The 18,213-nt window shown below is 35.4% G+C and overlaps 4 protein-coding genes across 5 annotated transcripts; 3 read left to right on the forward strand and 1 right to left on the reverse strand.

Moving 5' to 3' along the window:
• Positions 1-236: 236 nt before the first annotated feature.
• On the forward strand, positions 237-1,753 carry LOC113321084 (putative RING-H2 finger protein ATL21A). Of its 2 annotated transcripts, XM_026568967.1 has the most exons (4): positions 237-378; positions 503-720; positions 800-1,047; positions 1,133-1,753. In XM_026568967.1, exons 3-4 carry the CDS (start codon positions 804-806, stop codon positions 1,546-1,548), a joined length of 660 nt encoding a protein of 219 aa, XP_026424752.1. In that variant the 5' UTR covers positions 237-378; positions 503-720; positions 800-803; the 3' UTR covers positions 1,549-1,753. The 2 variants fall into 2 exon arrangements, with proteins under 2 accessions (XP_026424752.1, XP_026424751.1); XM_026568966.1 differs by having other exon boundaries at positions 237-1,047.
• A 90-nt stretch (positions 1,754-1,843) lies between these two features.
• LOC113321102 (putative RING-H2 finger protein ATL21A) lies at positions 1,844-3,428 on the forward strand. The gene is made up of 2 exons (XM_026568983.1): positions 1,844-2,538; positions 2,634-3,428. The coding sequence occupies exons 1-2, from the start codon at positions 1,911-1,913 to the stop codon at positions 3,086-3,088; spliced, it is 1,083 nt and encodes a 360-aa protein (XP_026424768.1). The 5' UTR covers positions 1,844-1,910; the 3' UTR covers positions 3,089-3,428.
• A 2,484-nt stretch (positions 3,429-5,912) lies between these two features.
• Positions 5,913-7,225, forward strand: LOC113325156 (putative RING-H2 finger protein ATL21A). Its single transcript, XM_026573377.1, has 2 exons — positions 5,913-6,537; positions 6,659-7,225. Exons 1-2 carry the CDS (start codon positions 5,913-5,915, stop codon positions 7,114-7,116), a joined length of 1,083 nt encoding a protein of 360 aa, XP_026429162.1. The 3' UTR covers positions 7,117-7,225.
• Positions 7,226-11,135: 3,910 nt separating this feature from the next.
• On the reverse strand, positions 11,136-12,074 carry LOC113325157 (uncharacterized mitochondrial protein AtMg00810-like). The gene has a single exon (XM_026573378.1). The coding sequence runs from the start codon at positions 12,072-12,074 to the stop codon at positions 11,136-11,138; it is 939 nt and encodes a 312-aa protein (XP_026429163.1).
• Between the last annotated feature and the right edge of the window lie 6,139 nt (positions 12,075-18,213).

Below are 18,213 nucleotides of genomic sequence, written 5' to 3' on the forward strand. Positions count from 1 at the left end.
TTGATCAATTCAAAGAAGAACAAAAAAGAAAAAGAAAAAAAGAAATGTCTACAGAAGCAGAAAAATGGATATTCTTTCATATTTCCTTGAAACATCAGCATAGACAGAAAAGGAATTTTTCTGAAAAGACATGGTTGTAGAATATAGTCCAACTTCATATCTTGATATGACTTGTTCATTCATGACAGGTTGAACGGAGGCGTATCCAAAGGGTCTCTGACGACGATTCCCACAACTCTTTGGAGAAATGATTATGACTTGGAAGAAATCAAAGAATTCATTTTAGGATGGTATTTATTAGGAAATATTCTTGTGATTATTCCCATTTAATTGAGACAGCGAATGGAAATCTGTTGCAGCAACAAATTAACATAATGGGTATGTCTGTACTCATTTTTCTGTTCTTCCAATTCCTTTGTTTCCCATATTTGATTGCAAGTATAGAAAACTGTCAAGATCATCAATGTAGCAAGGATGAGCCGGCTGTCGTATTTCCTTTCAGATTAAAAGGTCGTCAAGGTGAGAAATGCGGTTATCCGGGCTTCGATCTTTCTTGCAATGAGTTGAATAGAACAGTTTTGGAGCTGCCATTTTCTGGAGTTTTCATTGTTCAAAGTATCTTCCGTAATAGTACTGCAAATAGCACTGCAAATGAAATAAAATTGCGCGATCCGGGTAACTGCCTTCCTAGACGTCTCCTGAACAATCTGAATCTTTCAGGTACTCCTTTCTTCAGTATGCCCTCTAAGAATTATTCGTTCTACAACTGCTCATCGGAAAATGTTTTCAAATCCACAAGGTCAATGGCCAATATCAGTTGCCTTAGCAGCTCCACCCACAGAGTAATTGCTACATCTGCAAAAAATTCCAATAGTTTGAAGAGAAATTGTGGGTTGATTGGTATTATACCGGTTCCGGAAAGCTCTTTGAATAGGTCTTACGGACTTGGAAATGATCTTCATCTCTCTTGGAGGACTCCATCAGATTGCAGAAATTGCGAAACCCCGGAAATTATTCCACCTAAAATCGTCTCTGAGGGTCTTCCAGGTTAGTATCATCTTGTAATCTCTTGTTTCTGTCATAGCATTCGGTTTTCGGTAGAATTTATCGAGAATTATCTTGTATTTTGCAGTTTGGAAAAAAGTTCTTATCTACATGGGCATCATAATACCAATTCTATTAGGCTTTGCGGGTTGCACTATGTTGATCAATAAGGAATATATCTTTGGTGGTGCTAGTTTGATTAACCTTCCCGCAAACGCTGTATCACCAGAAGTCGTTCATGATCCACCACAATGGTTTGTCGTAACAACTGGTCTTGACGGTTCTACTATAATGTCATATCCTACTGTAGTTCTTGGTGAAAGCCGAAGATTACCCAGTCCATACGAGAATACGTGTTCCATATGTTTGCAAGAGTATCAACCTAAAGAGACATTGAAGAGTTTATCGGCATGTGATCATTTTTTCCATGCTGATTGTATTGATGTTTGGCTTCATATAAACTCAACATGCCCTCTCTGCAGGAATTCTCCTCTCCACCAGTAACAAAAAAGACTTTGTCTCAGCTTGTCATACTCAGAGATAGAAACAGTTACGTTTTCGATTTCTTATTTGTCCCTTCACAATATTCTTTTGTGACCTCATGCCAGTTTTAGTAGTTGAATTGGTACCGGTTACACGTATTTGTGTACTGGTGTAACGTGTAAGTAAATTTCTACTCTTTGAAGAAATCATTGTTGAATACATATACATTAGACTAATTCCAATTCTTTGATTAATGAAATGATTTATTAATCAGTTAGTTTCAACTTTCAACTTCTTAATAAAAATCTGTGAGCAGCAGTAACAATAAATTTCGAATCACATATGAGTTCGTAAAAAATCTTACAATCAATCTCGATTTAGAGATGAGTTCGTTTAATTTCTTGGTTTCCTGCTTCCTTGTCTTTTTTCCGGTTTCGGGTACATGCCAAACATTAGCATACTGTCGATATCCTCTGTCATGTGGTGTCGGGGAACCTCAAATCCGATTCCCTTTTGCTTTATATGGCCGTCAGAGTAAGTCATGCGGTAACTCGGGCTATGATCTTTCCTGCAACAGTTCAAATAAAACAGTCCTGCAGCTGCCATACTCTGAACCATTTTTTGTCAAGGAAATCAATTATGCTTCACATGAAATGAAAATCTATGACCCTGATAACTGTCTCACAAGGCGTCTCCTAAAGCTACGGTTCCCTTTGTTATTCCCGTACAAGCTTGCTGGTTCAAATCAGAATTATACCATCCTTAATTGCTCATCATCGTCTGTTGATGTCACCAACACATCTTCATTATATACACCCATTAGTTGCATGAGTAGCTCCACCAACACCATATTGGCTACAGACGTCTCTAATCCCAATCTTCCATTTAAAGCAACCTGCGAGATAATTGCAACGGTGTCAGCACCTGTCGTAAGGACAGTGGATGGCCTTTCCTACAAAATTAGTGATGTTCTTATTCTCAAATGGCAGCTGCTCCCTGATAGATCACAAGGTAAAATTTCCAAATTGCACTTTTCACTTTCTTTCTGATTACAAAGTCTGAATTTTGAGAACATTCAATATAATATGGAGAAATTTATGATGCAGGTACCAAAGTGACAGAAGCTGTTTATGCACTTCTCGGTTTATGCTTTGCATTGGTACTAATACTAGCATTCACATGCTGTATTTGTCCGTGGGTCATCGGATTGTTCCGTGACCACCACCGCAGTTTGTTTCTATCCGATGGGATTTTACTGCAGTCAACAGTTACGAACCAAGAAGTAATCATTATCAGAACCGGCTTAGATGATGCAACTATCAAAAGCTACCGAAGAATACTTCTCGACGAGAAACTACAACTTCCCAATCCAAATGATACTACATGTTCGATATGTCTATCGGAGTATCGACCTACGGAGTCACTCAAGCTTATACCACCGTGTAACCACTATTTTCATGCTACGTGCATTGATCCTTGGCTCCGTATGCACACTACATGTCCAGTTTGCCGGAAGTCTCTGCAACGCTCAGTATTGCTTCCAACTGTTGGTGTCTGTTAGGTTTAGCTTTCTTTTCTTTTGCTTTCCTCCACCATCATTCAACCAGTATTATTGTTATGTTTCAACTCCCTTGTCTATTTGGAAGTTATGTCTGCAGGATGTCTTTTCTTATAAAATTCACAATGGTCTTCCTTTTATGACATTCACCACTGTTGGAGTACATTGAAGAGTTTGTTGGAGTGTGACCACTATTTCCATGCTGATTGTATTGATGTTTGACTTCATATAAACTCAACATGTCGTGTTCCGTAGGAATTCTCCTGTTCGACGGTAAGAAGAAAAGACTCGGTCATATTCAATTATTAGTCGTCCCTTCGAGATATTCTTTTGTGACATCATATGCCAGTTTTAGTAGTTGAATTGGTACCAGTTACACGTACTTGTTTACTTCTGTAAGTAAATTTCTACTCTTTGAAGAAATAATCATTAATGAATACATATACCTTATACGGATTCCAAATTCTTTGACTAATGAAATGATCCCTTATCGGTTAGTTTCAACTTTCAACTTCTGAATAAGAATCTGTGAGCAGCAGTAACAATCAAATTTGAGTTGTTTCATTTTCACAGATGAGTTTGTTGAAGATCTTAGTTTCATTCTTCCTTTTCCTTTTTCCTGTTTTGGTTACACGTGAAACATTAGCATACTGTGGATATCCTCTGTCATGTGGTGTCGGGGAACCTCAAATCCAATTCCCTTTCATCTTAGATGGCCGCCAGAGCAACGCGTGCAGGGAAGTCCCAGACTATGATCTTTCTTGCAACAGTTCAAATAAACAGTGCTGCAGTTGCCATATTCTGGACAATTTTTTGTTCAGGACATCAATTACACTTCATAGGAAATGCAAATTTACGACCCTGATAATTGTCTCCCAAGGCGTTGTAGTTGTAGAAAATCCTATTACTACACCCCTTAAACAATCTATGTATCAAACTAAGAAAACATTATGAAGAACATCAAGAAATAGTTTTATTAAGTGTAGAAATCAATACAAAGATGATAGATGAAACCCTAACTTGGAAAACAAATAACTTTCTAGCTCCTAAAATTCTATCTCCACTCTCAAAAAGATCTCTCTCTACCACAAGGGTAGTTGGTCCTATATATAGAGATGTTACATAGTGGAGGACAGCTAATAAAACCCCTATTTTCGGATCTAACATGCGAGTTGCTCGCTCCTGTATATTGTGTCTTCTCGCACATATTCTTGGACTTCGTACAACTCTCACACTTTACTCGTGACTTTGTGACGTCATTGATTCCGTCATTTAAGATATGCTATGTGCGAACTCTGTTCGCTCCTTAGTAAACAGTTGTCTCGAAAGATTATTCATTTGTGCGATTTTAATTTAACCCCCACGGGCGTCTTTTAAAATTACGCCTCCCACTGGTATTCCCGTACAAGCTTGGTGGTATGAATCAGGAATATACTTTTCTTAATTGCTCGTCATCGTCTACTGATGTCACCAACATATCTTCATTATATGCACCCATTATTTGCATGAGTAGCTCCACGCACACCATATTGGCTACAAACATCTTTGATCTTCCGTTTAACTCAAGCTGCAAGAATTAATGATGTTCTTCTTCTTACATGGCAGCTGCTCTCTGTTAAACCTCTAGGTAAATTTTTTCGTATCATACTTCTCATTTTCTTTTTTCATTTTTCTGTTGCTTACTACAAATATCAGTTACATATTATTGTTTAACAGTCTGAATTTTGAGAACATTCGATATAATGGAGATATTTATGATGCAGGTACCAAACTGAAAGCAGTTCTTTATGCGATCAGAGTTCAGGGTTCAGGGCGTCATCCGTAAGTTCCGCGACCACCAAAATCTGTTTCTCTCCGCTGGGATTCTAGTGCTGTCAACAGACACGAACCAAGAAACCATCATTATCAGAACCGGCCTAGATGATTCAACTATCAAAACCTACCGAATAATACTTCTTGATGAGAAACTAGAACTACCAAATTCAAATGATACTACTTGTACAATATGTCTATCAGAGTATCGACCTACAGAGATGCTGAAGATTATACCACAATGTAATCATTATTTCCATGCTAAATGCATCAATCCTTGGCTTCGTATGCACACCACATGTCCAGTTTGCCGAAATTCTCTGCAGCACTTAGTATTGGTTCCGTCTATAGATGCCTCTTACATTTAGGTTTCATTTCTTTTGCTGTCCTTCACCACCATTCAACCATAACTTGTTTATATATATGGAAACTCTCTTTGCAGGATGTCTTTTCTTATAAAATTTGTACTATCCTTCCTCTCATGACATCCACCACTGTTAGAGTACTATAACCTAAAGAGACCTTGAAGAGTTTGTTAGCGTGTGATCCCCTTTTTCATTCAGATTGTATTGGTGTCTGGATTCATATAAGCTGAACATGCCCCGTCTGCCGGAATTCTCTTATCCGGCAGTAAGAAAAAAAAGACTTAGTCTCAGCTTGTCATACTCTGAGAGCAATAGAAACAGTCATGGTTTCCCTTTAAATCTGTTTCCCCCTAAAAATTTATCTTTCACATATTTAATTATTAGTTGTCCCTTCACATATTTAATTTATCTTTCACATATGCCAGTTTTAGTAGTTGAATTGGTACCGGTTACACGTACTTGTTTACTAGTATAAGTAAATTTCTACTCTTTGAAGAAATGATTTATGAATATTTGTACCTATGACTAATTCCCAATTATTTGTCTATTAATAGATCTAATACTTGGTCAATTAGTTAAAAGTTTCAACTTTCAACTTCTTAATAAGAATCTATGAGCAACAATGAGAATCATTCTCGATTTATTCACAGATGAGTTCATTAAAATTCTTATTATCCTTGTTCTTTCTTGTCATTTTTCCTGTTTCTGTTACATGTAAACCGCGTTGTCGCTATCCTCTGTCATGTGGTCACGGGGAGCCACAAATCCAATTCCCTTTCAGAGTAGATGGCCACCAGAGTAAGGTATGTGGTGTCTCGCGCTTTGATCTTTCTTGCAATAGTTCAAATAAAACAGTGCTGCAGCTGCCATATTCTGAACAGTTTCATGTTCGACACATCAATTACAATTCACGGGAAATACAAATCTATGACCCCGATAACTGTCTCCCAAGGCGTCTTCTAAATCTATGGCGTCCGTCGTCTGTACCGTACGTGCTTGCTGGTTTGAAACAGGATTATACATTCCTTAATTGCTCATCGCCGTTTGTTGATGTCACCAACATATCTTCATCATACGCACCCATTAGTTGCATGAGTAGCTCCAGCCACACCATATTGGCAACAAATGTGTCTAATCTTGCTGTTCTGCTCAACTCAAGCTGCAAGTTAATTGCCACCGTTCCGGCTCCTGTGGTAAGGACGATGGATGGCTTCTCCTACAAAATTAGTGATACTCTTCTTCTAACATGGTGGCTGCTCCCTGGTGGGGAACAATGTAATTTTTATCGTACCACACTTTTTATTATCTTTTAAACGTTGTTGTTGCTTACTGCTGAAAATCATCTACATCTTATTGTTTAAGAGAGTCTAAGAATTAAGTGATTTTAATGATGCAGATACTACACGAACAACAATCATCTTTGCCTTGCTGATCATTATCTGTATTGGAATACCAGTGTTACTATTCTTTGCATGTTTTATCTGTCAGTGGATCATCAATACTCTCCGTGGTGACCAGCGTAGTTTATTTGCCTCTGATGGAATTCGACGGCAGTCAACGGACACTTTCCAACAAGCCATCGTTATCAGAACCGGCCTAGATGATTCAACTACCCAAACCTACCGAAGAATACTTCTTGATGAGAAACTAGAACTGCCAAATCCAAATGATACTACTTGTTCAATATGTCTGTCAGAGTATCGACCTACAGAGACATTGAAGATCGTACCACCATGTAACCACTATTTCCATGCTAAGTGCATTAATCCTTGGCTTCGTACCCACACCACTTGTCCAGTTTGTCGAAAGTTTCTGCAGCACTCTATTCTCCTTCCAGCTGCTGATGCCTCTTAGATTTAGCTTTCATTTCCTTTTGCTTTCCCTCACTATTATTCAACCATTGAACTCGAACTATGATTTTACTGCTATATTGCTGATATTATTCAAAAGTTCTTACAATTGTTTCGACTCCCTTGTATATATATATAAATTACCATGTGATTTTACTGCAATGGTCTTCCTTTCATGGCATCCACGTTACTTTCTTTTTGAAAGTGTCAGCTAGTTTTGAAGATAAGATTATTCAAAATAGGTTTAGTATACACTAATCAATCGTGCTAACAACTGTCATTTATAAAACAATTTCCGCATCCGGCTACCCAAAATTCAAGACCGGCCTTGTAAAAGGGATGAGTTTATTAAAGAAACCTGGTTTGAGGCATATCAAATAGAGATAAAATAGGATCACTAGGCAGTGATCTTAAAAGCCAGTTATCCATATATTTTTAATGATAAAATTGCCCTTATTGATATTTTATTATTATTTTTTTAATTTTTTTAATTTTTTAATTTATTTTTTGTGTTTCTTTTTTTGTAATCAATTTATTTAGTTAAAGTAAAATAAAAAGAAATAAAAAAAATAAATTAAAATAAATTGTTTTAATTTATTTTGAAAATATAAAATATAATTAAAATTTAGAATTAAAATTTAGAATTAAAATTTAAATAAACAATGAAAATTAAAATTAAAATAGATGTAATTCAAAATTAAAATTAAAATTAATAAAATAAATCTTTTTAAAAAAACTAAAAATATATTAAAGTTTTTGAAAAAATTAGTTAATGAAACAAATAAGTAAATTAATGAAGGGTACCTATGTAATTTAGCTATCCAATAAACCTACCTATCTAGACAAATCATTTTGTATGCCTCGAAAAAATTGAGGTATGCCTAAAAAGGTTTCTTATTAAATAAGGTTGGCTGTAGTTTTTGCATAAATTTATCGTTGTATTAGACAGTAAAATCCTATAATGGTATGAGTTTGATGAACAATTTAAATTTACTTGGCTAGCTTTGATGGCGAAGTGTTATACCGGTATGAGATTGATGAACAATTTAAATTTACTTGGCTAGCTTTGATGGCGAAGTGTTATACTCCCTACGTTCTAGAAATAGTTGTTATTATTTTTTCATTTTAACCTATAACTAGGTTAAATTGGAGAAGTGATACTTATTTTTTTCCCACAAAAAAAGAAGTATATTTTATAAATAAAAATAAACATGAGAGTACTTGAGTGTAAATTGACACAAACATTTATCCAATGAATCAGTCCCTATATTCTTTAGTCATACTTTCACAACCACCATCTAGTTGTCTCCTGTCTTTGTAACCAATTGTGCATTCAAAGAAACTATTTCATTTATTAAAGAAAGAGAAAAAGAAGCATCAAAAAATTATTAAAAATAAATAAATAAAAAGCCTCAAGCCAACTGCTCTTATATACCCGGAACTGACAACGACGCTGCATATATATATTAGCTAAAGAAGCTTTGCACTTGCACAAATGCAATATCGATACAGCAGTCACTAAGATTAGATGTAAATAACCAATGGAAAAAATGAAAAACGTGTATCTTAGTTTTAGGGGTCACAAATCTGCGTTATTATTTTATTTTTTTCCCGTTTTCTTTTGCTCTTGTTGTCCCCTCGGGAGATTCAAGGCTTCATCAATCAAAACAATATAAACAAATCTCCAACCTTTTCAATCATCAACTGGCTTGAATCCATTGGTCAATGTACTAGAATTGAATTATTCATCAATAAAACGGTCATAGGAACATTTCTTGTGTCTGTTTTAAAGTATTCCAACATGAAACCAATTAACTTATAAAACTACAATTTGGATTTGAAGAAAAAAATCAAACACTAATACAACAAATAGTCTCATCATCATGATACCAATTTATAGTACTTACTGGCGAGGCTCCGATGGGTACCCCACTCGTCACATTTTTCATAGTTTTCTTATGTTTTGCAGAATTCAGTGAAAGTTCCGATAACTGTGTTCGTATTCGGTGTAGCAAGAACGAGCCTGTTATCTCATTTCCTTTCAGAATTAAAGGCCGTCAGAGTGAAAAATGTGGTTACCCAGGTTTTGATCTTAGTTGTGATAAGAATAAAACGGTTCTTGAGCTGCCATATTCTAGTCCATTTTATGTCCAGCATATCAACTATGGTAGTAATTCTAACAAGATACAGCTTCGCGATCCAGAAAACTGCCTTTCCAAACGTCTTCTGAATAACCAGCTGAATCTTTCCGGCACCCCTTTCATTCCCATTCGCCACGAGAATTATTCATTATATAACTGCTCGTCTATTCGTTCATTCAACAGTACGTCCACGCCAATGATCAGCTGCCTTAGTAGCTCCGCGCATGCTTTTTTTGCTACATCTGCAACAAGTCCCGATAGTTTGTTGCTTAACCAAAATTGTGAGTTAATTGCAAATATACCAGTACTACCGGTTGCATCGTCGACTGGTATGGATAATTTGCTTCAAAATGATATTCATCTCACCTGGGAATCGAGTGCATCGGATTGCAAAAGCTGTAAAAACCCAAAAGCTCCGTCAAAGAAGCATGGTCTTGGTTAGCATCCTTCTCTTACCTTACTCTTTGCTTAGTATTCTCCTCGATTTTTCTACCAACGAAAAGATTCCGGGTTAAGAAAATGAATAATCTAATACACTTCCAGCACCGAGTAAAAGAATTATTATAATATCTTCGGTTCTAAAATAGAGTTATCATCGCTTTTTCTTTTCAGTATACAAAAATATTTAACTAAGGTCAGGTATTTTTCGCTATTGAAATGTTTTTCAGTAGGCATGTACTTCGTTACGGGATAATATACAACTGTTGAAAAGTTGGGAAATTATTTTTCTGCAGGCTTTACATATTTTATTATCATCATATGCGTTATAGCTATGTTATGCATTGCTTGCGTCCGCACTTGGGCGAGTAATTGGGGCAACTGCCCGCCACAAGTAGAAGCTTTGCCTCACCAACCAGTCATCGTCAATACCGGTCTCGATGAATCTACTATAAAATCCTTTCCGACAGTAGTGCTTGGTGAGAACAGACGATTACCCAAAAACAGTGATACAGCATGTTTAATATGTCTACAGGAGTATCAACCCAACGAGACAGTAAGGAGTTTGCCGGCATGTAATCACTGTTTTCATGTTAGTTGTATTGATGTTTGGCTTCCAATAAACTCAAGATGTCCTATTTGCAACACAATATCACCCATCGCTAGTGAAATTAGGCCATGATACTCCGAGAGTCAAAGGAAAAGAAAAAGAATCCGAAATTCATCCTGAATGCGCATGCTCCTTAATGTAAATGAACTACTTCCAGTTATTATATAAATGAGTCTTTTGGTAGACAACCTTAAGCCCTCTTTATAAGTCGTGTATATATTCGTAAGATTGTGAACTTCAGCTGAACAATTAATATTATCAGAAGGTGTAAGATTTGTATGCGCTCCTTCACTTACAAATTGTGTTACCAACAGTCAATGTGGATGTGTCCTTTCTTTAAGATTGTTCATTGTTTAGTAGTCAAATGTTGATAAGAGAAGTCCTAGAATATGAGGGTCAAAATGACAATCTATTTATAGACAAAACCAAATGAACTTTCTTAGATGGATCTGGTCTCAAAAGAAGTAAGAGACAGATTTTGATGGTAAATACCATTTTAGTTGACTTAGTTTACACTAAAGAACAAACAATTAGTAAGAATTCTCCTTGGTGGTGTTGGTGGTCGTGCTGGTGGTAGCGTTCTGTAATTGGGTAGAGACTGATAAACATGAGCATAGAGATTCTAATGTAGTTGTGAGAATAATTATCTGTGTATTCATTGATAGGAAAAGGCCTGATTTGTACATGTTTACATAAGGCAAATAAAAGATACACCTATCAATATCTAGGATATATACATCAAGAATATATATGCAGTTACAACTAAATAACAACATAATAATGTCAAGATATATAATATCTTGACCATATCTTAACACTCCCCCCACCCCCGACTCAAGGTGGTGGATTACACATCTTGAGTCTGGAAATTAAGAATCGAAGACGAGCTGCACAATGAGTCTTGGTGAAAAGATCAACCACTTGAAATTCTGATTTGACGTGCGAAAGAGTGATTGTACCTTTCTTGAAATGATGACGAGTAAAATGACAATCTATCTCGATATGTTTTGTACGCTCATGAAAGACATCATTGTGTGTAATTTGAATAGCAGCCTTGTTATCACAATATAGTGGTATAGGAGCAGATATTATAACTCCCATATCACGAAGAAGCCACCGTAACCAAATGAGTTCAGATGTGGTGTGAGCAAGAGCTCTATACTCTGCTTCAGCACTAGAACGAGAAACCACACTTTGTTTCTTACTTCTCCATGAAATCAACGAGTCTCCCAAGAACACACAGTAGCCTGTAATAGATTTTCTATCTGTAATATCTCCTGCCCAATCGGAATCTGAGTAAGCTTGAAGAGTGAGATCAGACTTTGATGAGAAGCACAAACCTTGATGAAGAGACCCCTTGATATATCTTAGAATTCTGAGAACAGCTGCATAATGAGTAGACCTTGGAGCAGACATAAACTGACTGACTATATGAACTGCATGACTTATGTCTGGTCTCGTAATGGTTAAGTAATTTAGACTCCCTACTAGTTGACGATACAGTGTTGGATTGGACAAAAGAGTCCCATCTGTAGGACTGTACTTTACATTCAATTCAAGAGGTGTGTCAGTTACCTTATTGTCAGACAGCCCTGCGCGCTGTAGAATCTCAGATGCATATATGACTTGTGATATGCAATAACCAGTGGGTGACATGCCAACTTCAATGCCAAGAAAGTAGCTTAAAGATCCAGGATCTTTCATTTTAAAACAATCATTGAGATATGATTTGAGTTCAGTAATACCTTGTAAGTCACTCCCAGTAATAATCATGTCGTCAACATACAAGAGAAGAATGACAATTCCTTTTTCTGACGATCTACAAACATAGCTGAATCACAGAAGCTTTGTGTAAATCCATACTGGAGAATTGCATTGCTAAACTTATCAAACCAAGCACGAGGTGCTTGTTCGAGTCCATATAATGCCCGTCGAAGCTTACATACTTGATTAGGTTCCACTAGTGGAAAATGCAAGTTAAACCACTGCTAGTACATGAGGTAATATCACAAAAACGACTGTGTTCCTCAGCTCTAATTTTGGAGTGGTTTTTTCCAAAACGACTGTGTCTCACATTCCTTGATTTCTTTAAAAAAACCACTGTCTTCAACAGTTAAGTTATAGCACTGATGATTACAACAGTTTATTTTGATTATATTCTATTAAAAAAAAGGATTTGATTCAGTTGAATCTTAAGCTGATTCAACTGAATCAAAAGTAAGATCAAAACTAAAAATAAAAACAAAACCTAAATACAGATTTATATTGAATGATAGATTCAATGTACAATATCAGTCACTTTAAATCATTTTAAGTTTATAATATGAAAATTTCAGCAGTAACAACAACATTAAACCTCAAAAATACTTCAAATATATTCATACAGTTTAGTACTCAACCCTCAAGATTGCGTCATATAACATAAGAGAAATAATATTGAAGAAAGGTACCCCAGGTAAATGTGGAATTGGATGAAGTTCCTCTTTGCAGCTAACCACGATGACTCTATGTAGCTTGTCTTGCAATAAGCTTTGACTGTTGTAGTTGTTGTTACAGTTCACCACTAGCTACAACTCCTCCTATCCCATTCTGGTTCATTCCCATAGTTCTCTAAATGGTCACTGCAAATAACAATCGACCAGACTATTAGATGCATTAGCCATCCAAGCTACAGATCAGGATGCAGTTAGGTTGGCTATATAGGCCACACTTAACAATATTAAGGGAAATTGATCTTGAAATTAACATTAAAATATCTTCAAGAGCCTGGGTTTGTTACCATTAGAATAAATATTCCGAGATATTTATTTATATGTTATGCAAAATAAGTGTTCACACGGAACAAGGCATAGGTATTTGCTAAAGCTTGTTTGGAGCTACAATGGATCGATCTTTCTAAAAATTTGCGAACATTTTTGTAAATTTTTAAGTTAAGTAGGTAAGGTAATACCTATTTTTGTTGTAGTGATAGTCTTGTACAATATGTGAAAGATGCAAATTTTATAATCCAACTGCAAGACTGTGGTGTTTCCAGCTGCACCAGATCTATTTTTCTTTCTGTTGTAGCTCCACCACCCAAAGAATGTCATTCATTGTTGAACTTCATAACCCTACAAAAGCAACATACGAACATTAGCACACTACAATTCTCAAACTTGGTTGTAAATGCAAATAACTTATGCCATCCATCTCAAGTCAAGATTAGTAATATTTCTAGTTGGCGCGATGATATATGACAATACAGTTGCAGTGAAACATGGATGGTTGTTAGTATTAAACTTGTAACGCAATTTTAATTAGCATACAAAGTGCATTAAAGCACAAATATTTGCTAGCAACAAAAATGCAGATCAATACTACCCACTCATTGTGATGATTAAGCAATCTATACAGGATAAAAGTATTAACTAAGTGGTCAAAATATGCAACTTCAGAATGCCCGACCACGAAATAATCTACTGGGTCTAAACTACGTACATGTAAAAAATCCAACTTCATCCAAACGAATAACAAGACCATATATTTGTTTCAAACACAATGTCTGGTTGACTGCATCTGAATTTCTTTCACCTGCACAGTGGGTAGGAAAAAACAAACAAATCACTTATCATAACCTATAACTTTCTTACAAGGCATTTCAATTATGTATAGCATAAATAAAGTATATGTCGAAGTTACATAATCTTATACTATTATATATATGAACTCTAATGACAAGGCAGACGATAGTTATTCTAAAGTAGACTCACCATCACTGCCACAAACATTAACAATACATCTTTGAGCAGCTGAGTCCATCATATGTGCATAGCCTGAATAAAGTAGTGAACACTAAGGCCAAAATTTCCCTTTTCAGACAGCAAATTATCCTTGAGGATAAAAGAAAAGCTTCCAACGAAAATTAGAGAACTATGAATAAAACATTTCATCAAGGCATTGATGCGAATCTAATGCAAGATATTTCTTTGGCTGAGTACTTTAAAATCAATCAAAGCACCCACCAAGAACGCACCATGAGTAAAATACTTAGATTTCAGTCATAAGAAACAAAATTCCTATCAACACCACCTATCTTATTATCCAAAGAAATGGGGTTTGAGTTTAAACCTCAACAACAAAAAAGTTAAGTTGATGATTCACATGTCAGGGACTCGGGAGGCTTAGAATTTAAGAGTGATCATGACAATGGGTCTGATGGAAATGAAGTTCATGGATAAAAGAACTACAGCAACTCAATCACAAAGAGGTATAATCCAGATTCTAATACGGGAAAAAGATAATGCTCAATTCTAGCCTATACTATCAGTCAAGAACTAAAGAGAAAATTATTACATGATATTAATATAAAACTGGTACAGGGCATAACGCAAAATTTTAGAATCACTGATTGAACAGACACGCAACAACTTCAAATTCTGGATCATCTAGAAACCAAATACCAGTTGAATTACTTACAACGTCATCTCAATATGCAAAATTTCTCCATGTAAATTTTTTACAAGGGACCTTTAACTATCTCTGGATTCAAGACCGTCTTCCACCGACGTAGGCACTGTACATCTGTTCGACCCTTTATACATTCAGCTGCATAGACACAACAATAATGTCATATGGAAAAGTTAAAAAATCATAAAAGTACATGAAATTTTTTTGAACTGAGCCAGACAAATACAGTACAAGTTTACAGAATAATCATAGACATTAATGTGTCATGAAAATACCTCTTCAGTTGTCCAATGACCTTTCGTAGAACGTCCTTTAGGGTCACTAGTCCTACTAAAGAAACACCACATAAGATACATTTTGTTCACACATGAAAGGTGCCTTGTCCTATATATATGTTGATGTGCATATTTAAGGGGAACAATTCTTACCTATCCGGAAGTTGGTGTTTTATGTAAACCATAATGATTACCCCCTTTGTAAAGGAGCTGTAACATGAATTTCACCAATATTCCTATCACTTTCCATTGTTGATGAAAACCACAGAACCGATCTGAATTTCTTCTTCAGGGCCAAAAGCTTGGTTGGATTGTAGTGAAATCTACAATCAAATTCATTCATAGTTTTACTAATCTCTCTTTGATGGACACTTACATACTACAAAAAGAAAAATGCTCAAAATTCAAGATAAACTAAGATGTTCTTCAGAAGATCAACAATGTCGTGAAAAATATGAATTCAGTGGAAGTTTTTAGGATAGGATGCATAAATATCATCTCTAGGAAGGCAAATTGCAAGCCAAATGTTTAGCTTGACCTACGTAGTTTGGCTGGGGTCGACCCTCTTAACACATCACAACAATGAGCAGGAAAACACCCAATGTTGTGACATTAGACAACCTTTTACAAGAATAGCCGAATATGATGGATTATATTCCTCCATTATGGCATAAAAACAGTTAAGATGAAAACTAGGTTCCAAATCACACAACGTAGAATAAAGAAGAGTTTTTGGCAGAAATACAACTAAAAATAGAATTCGGCAATAATAAAAACTTCCTACAAAGAGTTTCAAGAACTTATTCAAACAGGGGTTTCCTGGTTAAGAATTCAACGTATCTAAATCCTAGCTATTTATGGTCCGACATCACTCGACCAAAGTAGGACTTTGCAGTTTAGCACATTCATTTTAGAAAGTAAACAGTATCATCTCAAAAAATTGACAAGCTTCTTGTGCATTTTCCAACTTCATATGAGAAATTCTTAAACTACATGACACAATCCAAATTCTTAAAACCAACCTTATTTTCTAACCTGAAATATAAGATGTTTGAATACACACATACAACACAAAAACAATGGATATGAATACAAACATGTTAAGCACTTCACTGGGACATAGAAATAATCTTGTAGAAGCCATCAAACCTTCCCAGTCTTTCTCATACAATATGCTTCATAGAGCGTTTAAGCTCTTCCTTGCTCCACTAGGATCCAGACATGTCATTTAAGCTATTCTGCATAACAAAAGTACTTCATCATTAAGTATCTATACAATAGAAAAAACATGAAAGTCACTCTGAACGACAAAGTATTCCATTTAGATTTTGAGTATACAAAAAAAAATGACTAACCCGGTCTAATTTTTCACATGAAACTTTTTCTCCCGATCTAATTTCTTTGGAAATTTCAACTTTTTACTTGACCCATGTAGAGTTCGGTTGTTCCATCAACCTAATTGAAAAGATAAAGAAACCCACTAATCATTAGAAGTTTTTAAGCTATGAAAATATATGTAACCTAAAAGAAATCAATAATTGATTTTATCTTGGTAAGACCGTCCATATTACTGAAATCACAAAGATTAAATAGAATCGATTCTGATCTACTAGTTTTAGTTCTTAGTATATTAACAGACACGAAGAAATAAGAATCCCTACAAAATTCCATATACAAAGAACAATCCCCAATTTCACATAAATCCCTATTTTTTTTACAATAATCGTCTCCAAATTGGATTTGTTTTATGAAAACCCTAGAATCTTACAAGAAAATTAGATCTAACCAAATCTAAATTAAACAAGAGAAAGCGAAGATGAAGAATCATACGCGAATCAGGGAGTTTGTTTCATGAGAAACAAATTGTTTTTGTTAAATTTGGGTTTATTGGAGAGAGTGAGTTTTATGGAGAAGATAAGATGGAGAAAGGGGGTTGGGATAAGGAGAAAGGATTGAAGTGATTTCTTCTGAATTTTTCAGTTTCTGGTTCCATGAAGGAGATAAAGAAAATGGAGAAGAGAGAGGCGCAGCTAGCGATTCATCTAGGTTAGAACGATAAGAAAAACAAGAGTGAGAGAGAGAATATAAAAGTTTTATAGAAATTTCTTTCTCCACCAGTAGTTTTACAAGACCTCATTATTTTTACAAAAATATCCATCTATAATACTACTGTGAAGGAAAAACGTTTAACTTTTTTGCTTTTTTTATGATAAAAACACTGTGAATCACAAAACTATGAGTAATTACTGCAAAGATTTTGGTAAACTTAGTGCACCACTGACTCAATTACTTAAGAAAGATGCATTTATCTGGAATGATAATACTACTGCTGCATTCAAGGTACTTCAAAAGGATCTCACTACAACACTAGTTTTAATACTTCCATATTTTTCTAAAGAATTTTCTCTAGAGTGTGATGCATATGGTAATGGGTTAGGAGTTGTGTTATTGCAGTCTGGTCGACCAATGACTTATTATAGCAAACCCTTGGCAGGAAAGAATTTAAAACTTTCAATATATGATAAAGAAATGCTTGCAATTGTATCTGCAGTTAAAAATGGAGACCATATCTGCATGGTAGACATTTCAAGATACTTACAGATCACAGGAGTCTTAAATACTTTCTTGATCAAAAACTGTCTTCTATGGAGCAACAAAAGTGGTTATCAAAACTATTGGGTTATGATTATGAGATTATTTTTCGACAAGGAAAAGAAAATATTGAAGCTGATGCTTTGTCACGCAACATTGGATCTAATTTTAGCTTGAATGCACCTATTTTCTCCGGAGTCACTGATATAATTCAATAATGTCATATGGATACTGAACTAAGTATCCTCATTAATAAACTCATTGATTCTCCTACTTGCAAACTCAATTTTTCCTACAGTGGTGGAGTTTTACGCTATAAAGGAAGAATAGTTGTGGTACCTACTTCTTGATGGTCTACCAAACTTCTGGAAGAGTTTCCTTTAAATCCTATGGGGGACATTCAGGGTTTTTGAAAACTTATAAGCGTTTGCAGCATAATTTCTATGGGAAAGGTATGAAGCAATCAATCAAAGATTTTATTGCTCAATGTGATGTGTGTCAACGGAAAAAAACTGAGGCTATATCTCCACCAAGATTATTAAATCCTATTCCTTATGATGTGTGGATAGATATATCAATGGATTTTATTGATGGTTTTC

The sequence above is a fragment of the Papaver somniferum genome, chromosome 11 (genome assembly GCF_003573695.1).
Source record: "Papaver somniferum cultivar HN1 chromosome 11, ASM357369v1, whole genome shotgun sequence".
Classification (NCBI taxonomy): Eukaryota; Viridiplantae; Streptophyta; class Magnoliopsida; order Ranunculales; family Papaveraceae; genus Papaver; species Papaver somniferum.

Bases quoted from the DNA above. Each gene is read 5' to 3' on its own strand.
- LOC113321084 (XM_026568966.1), top strand. From the start codon at position 288: ATGGTATTTATTAGGAAATATTCTTGTGATTATTCCCATTTAATTGAG. The intron at 1,048-1,132 runs GTTAGTATCATC...TGTATTTTGCAG, and splicing joins CGTCTCTGAGGGTCTTCCAG to TTTGGAAAAAAGTTCTTATC.
- LOC113321102 (XM_026568983.1), top strand. From the start codon at position 1,911: ATGAGTTCGTTTAATTTCTTGGTTTCCTGCTTCCTTGTCTTTTTTCCG. The intron at 2,539-2,633 runs GTAAAATTTCCA...TTTATGATGCAG, and splicing joins GCTCCCTGATAGATCACAAG to GTACCAAAGTGACAGAAGCT.
- LOC113325156 (XM_026573377.1), top strand. From the start codon at position 5,913: ATGAGTTCATTAAAATTCTTATTATCCTTGTTCTTTCTTGTCATTTTT. The intron at 6,538-6,658 runs GTAATTTTTATC...TTAATGATGCAG, and splicing joins GCTCCCTGGTGGGGAACAAT to ATACTACACGAACAACAATC.
- LOC113325157 (XM_026573378.1), bottom strand. From the start codon at position 12,074: ATGATTATTACTGGGAGTGACTTACAAGGTATTACTGAACTCAAATCA.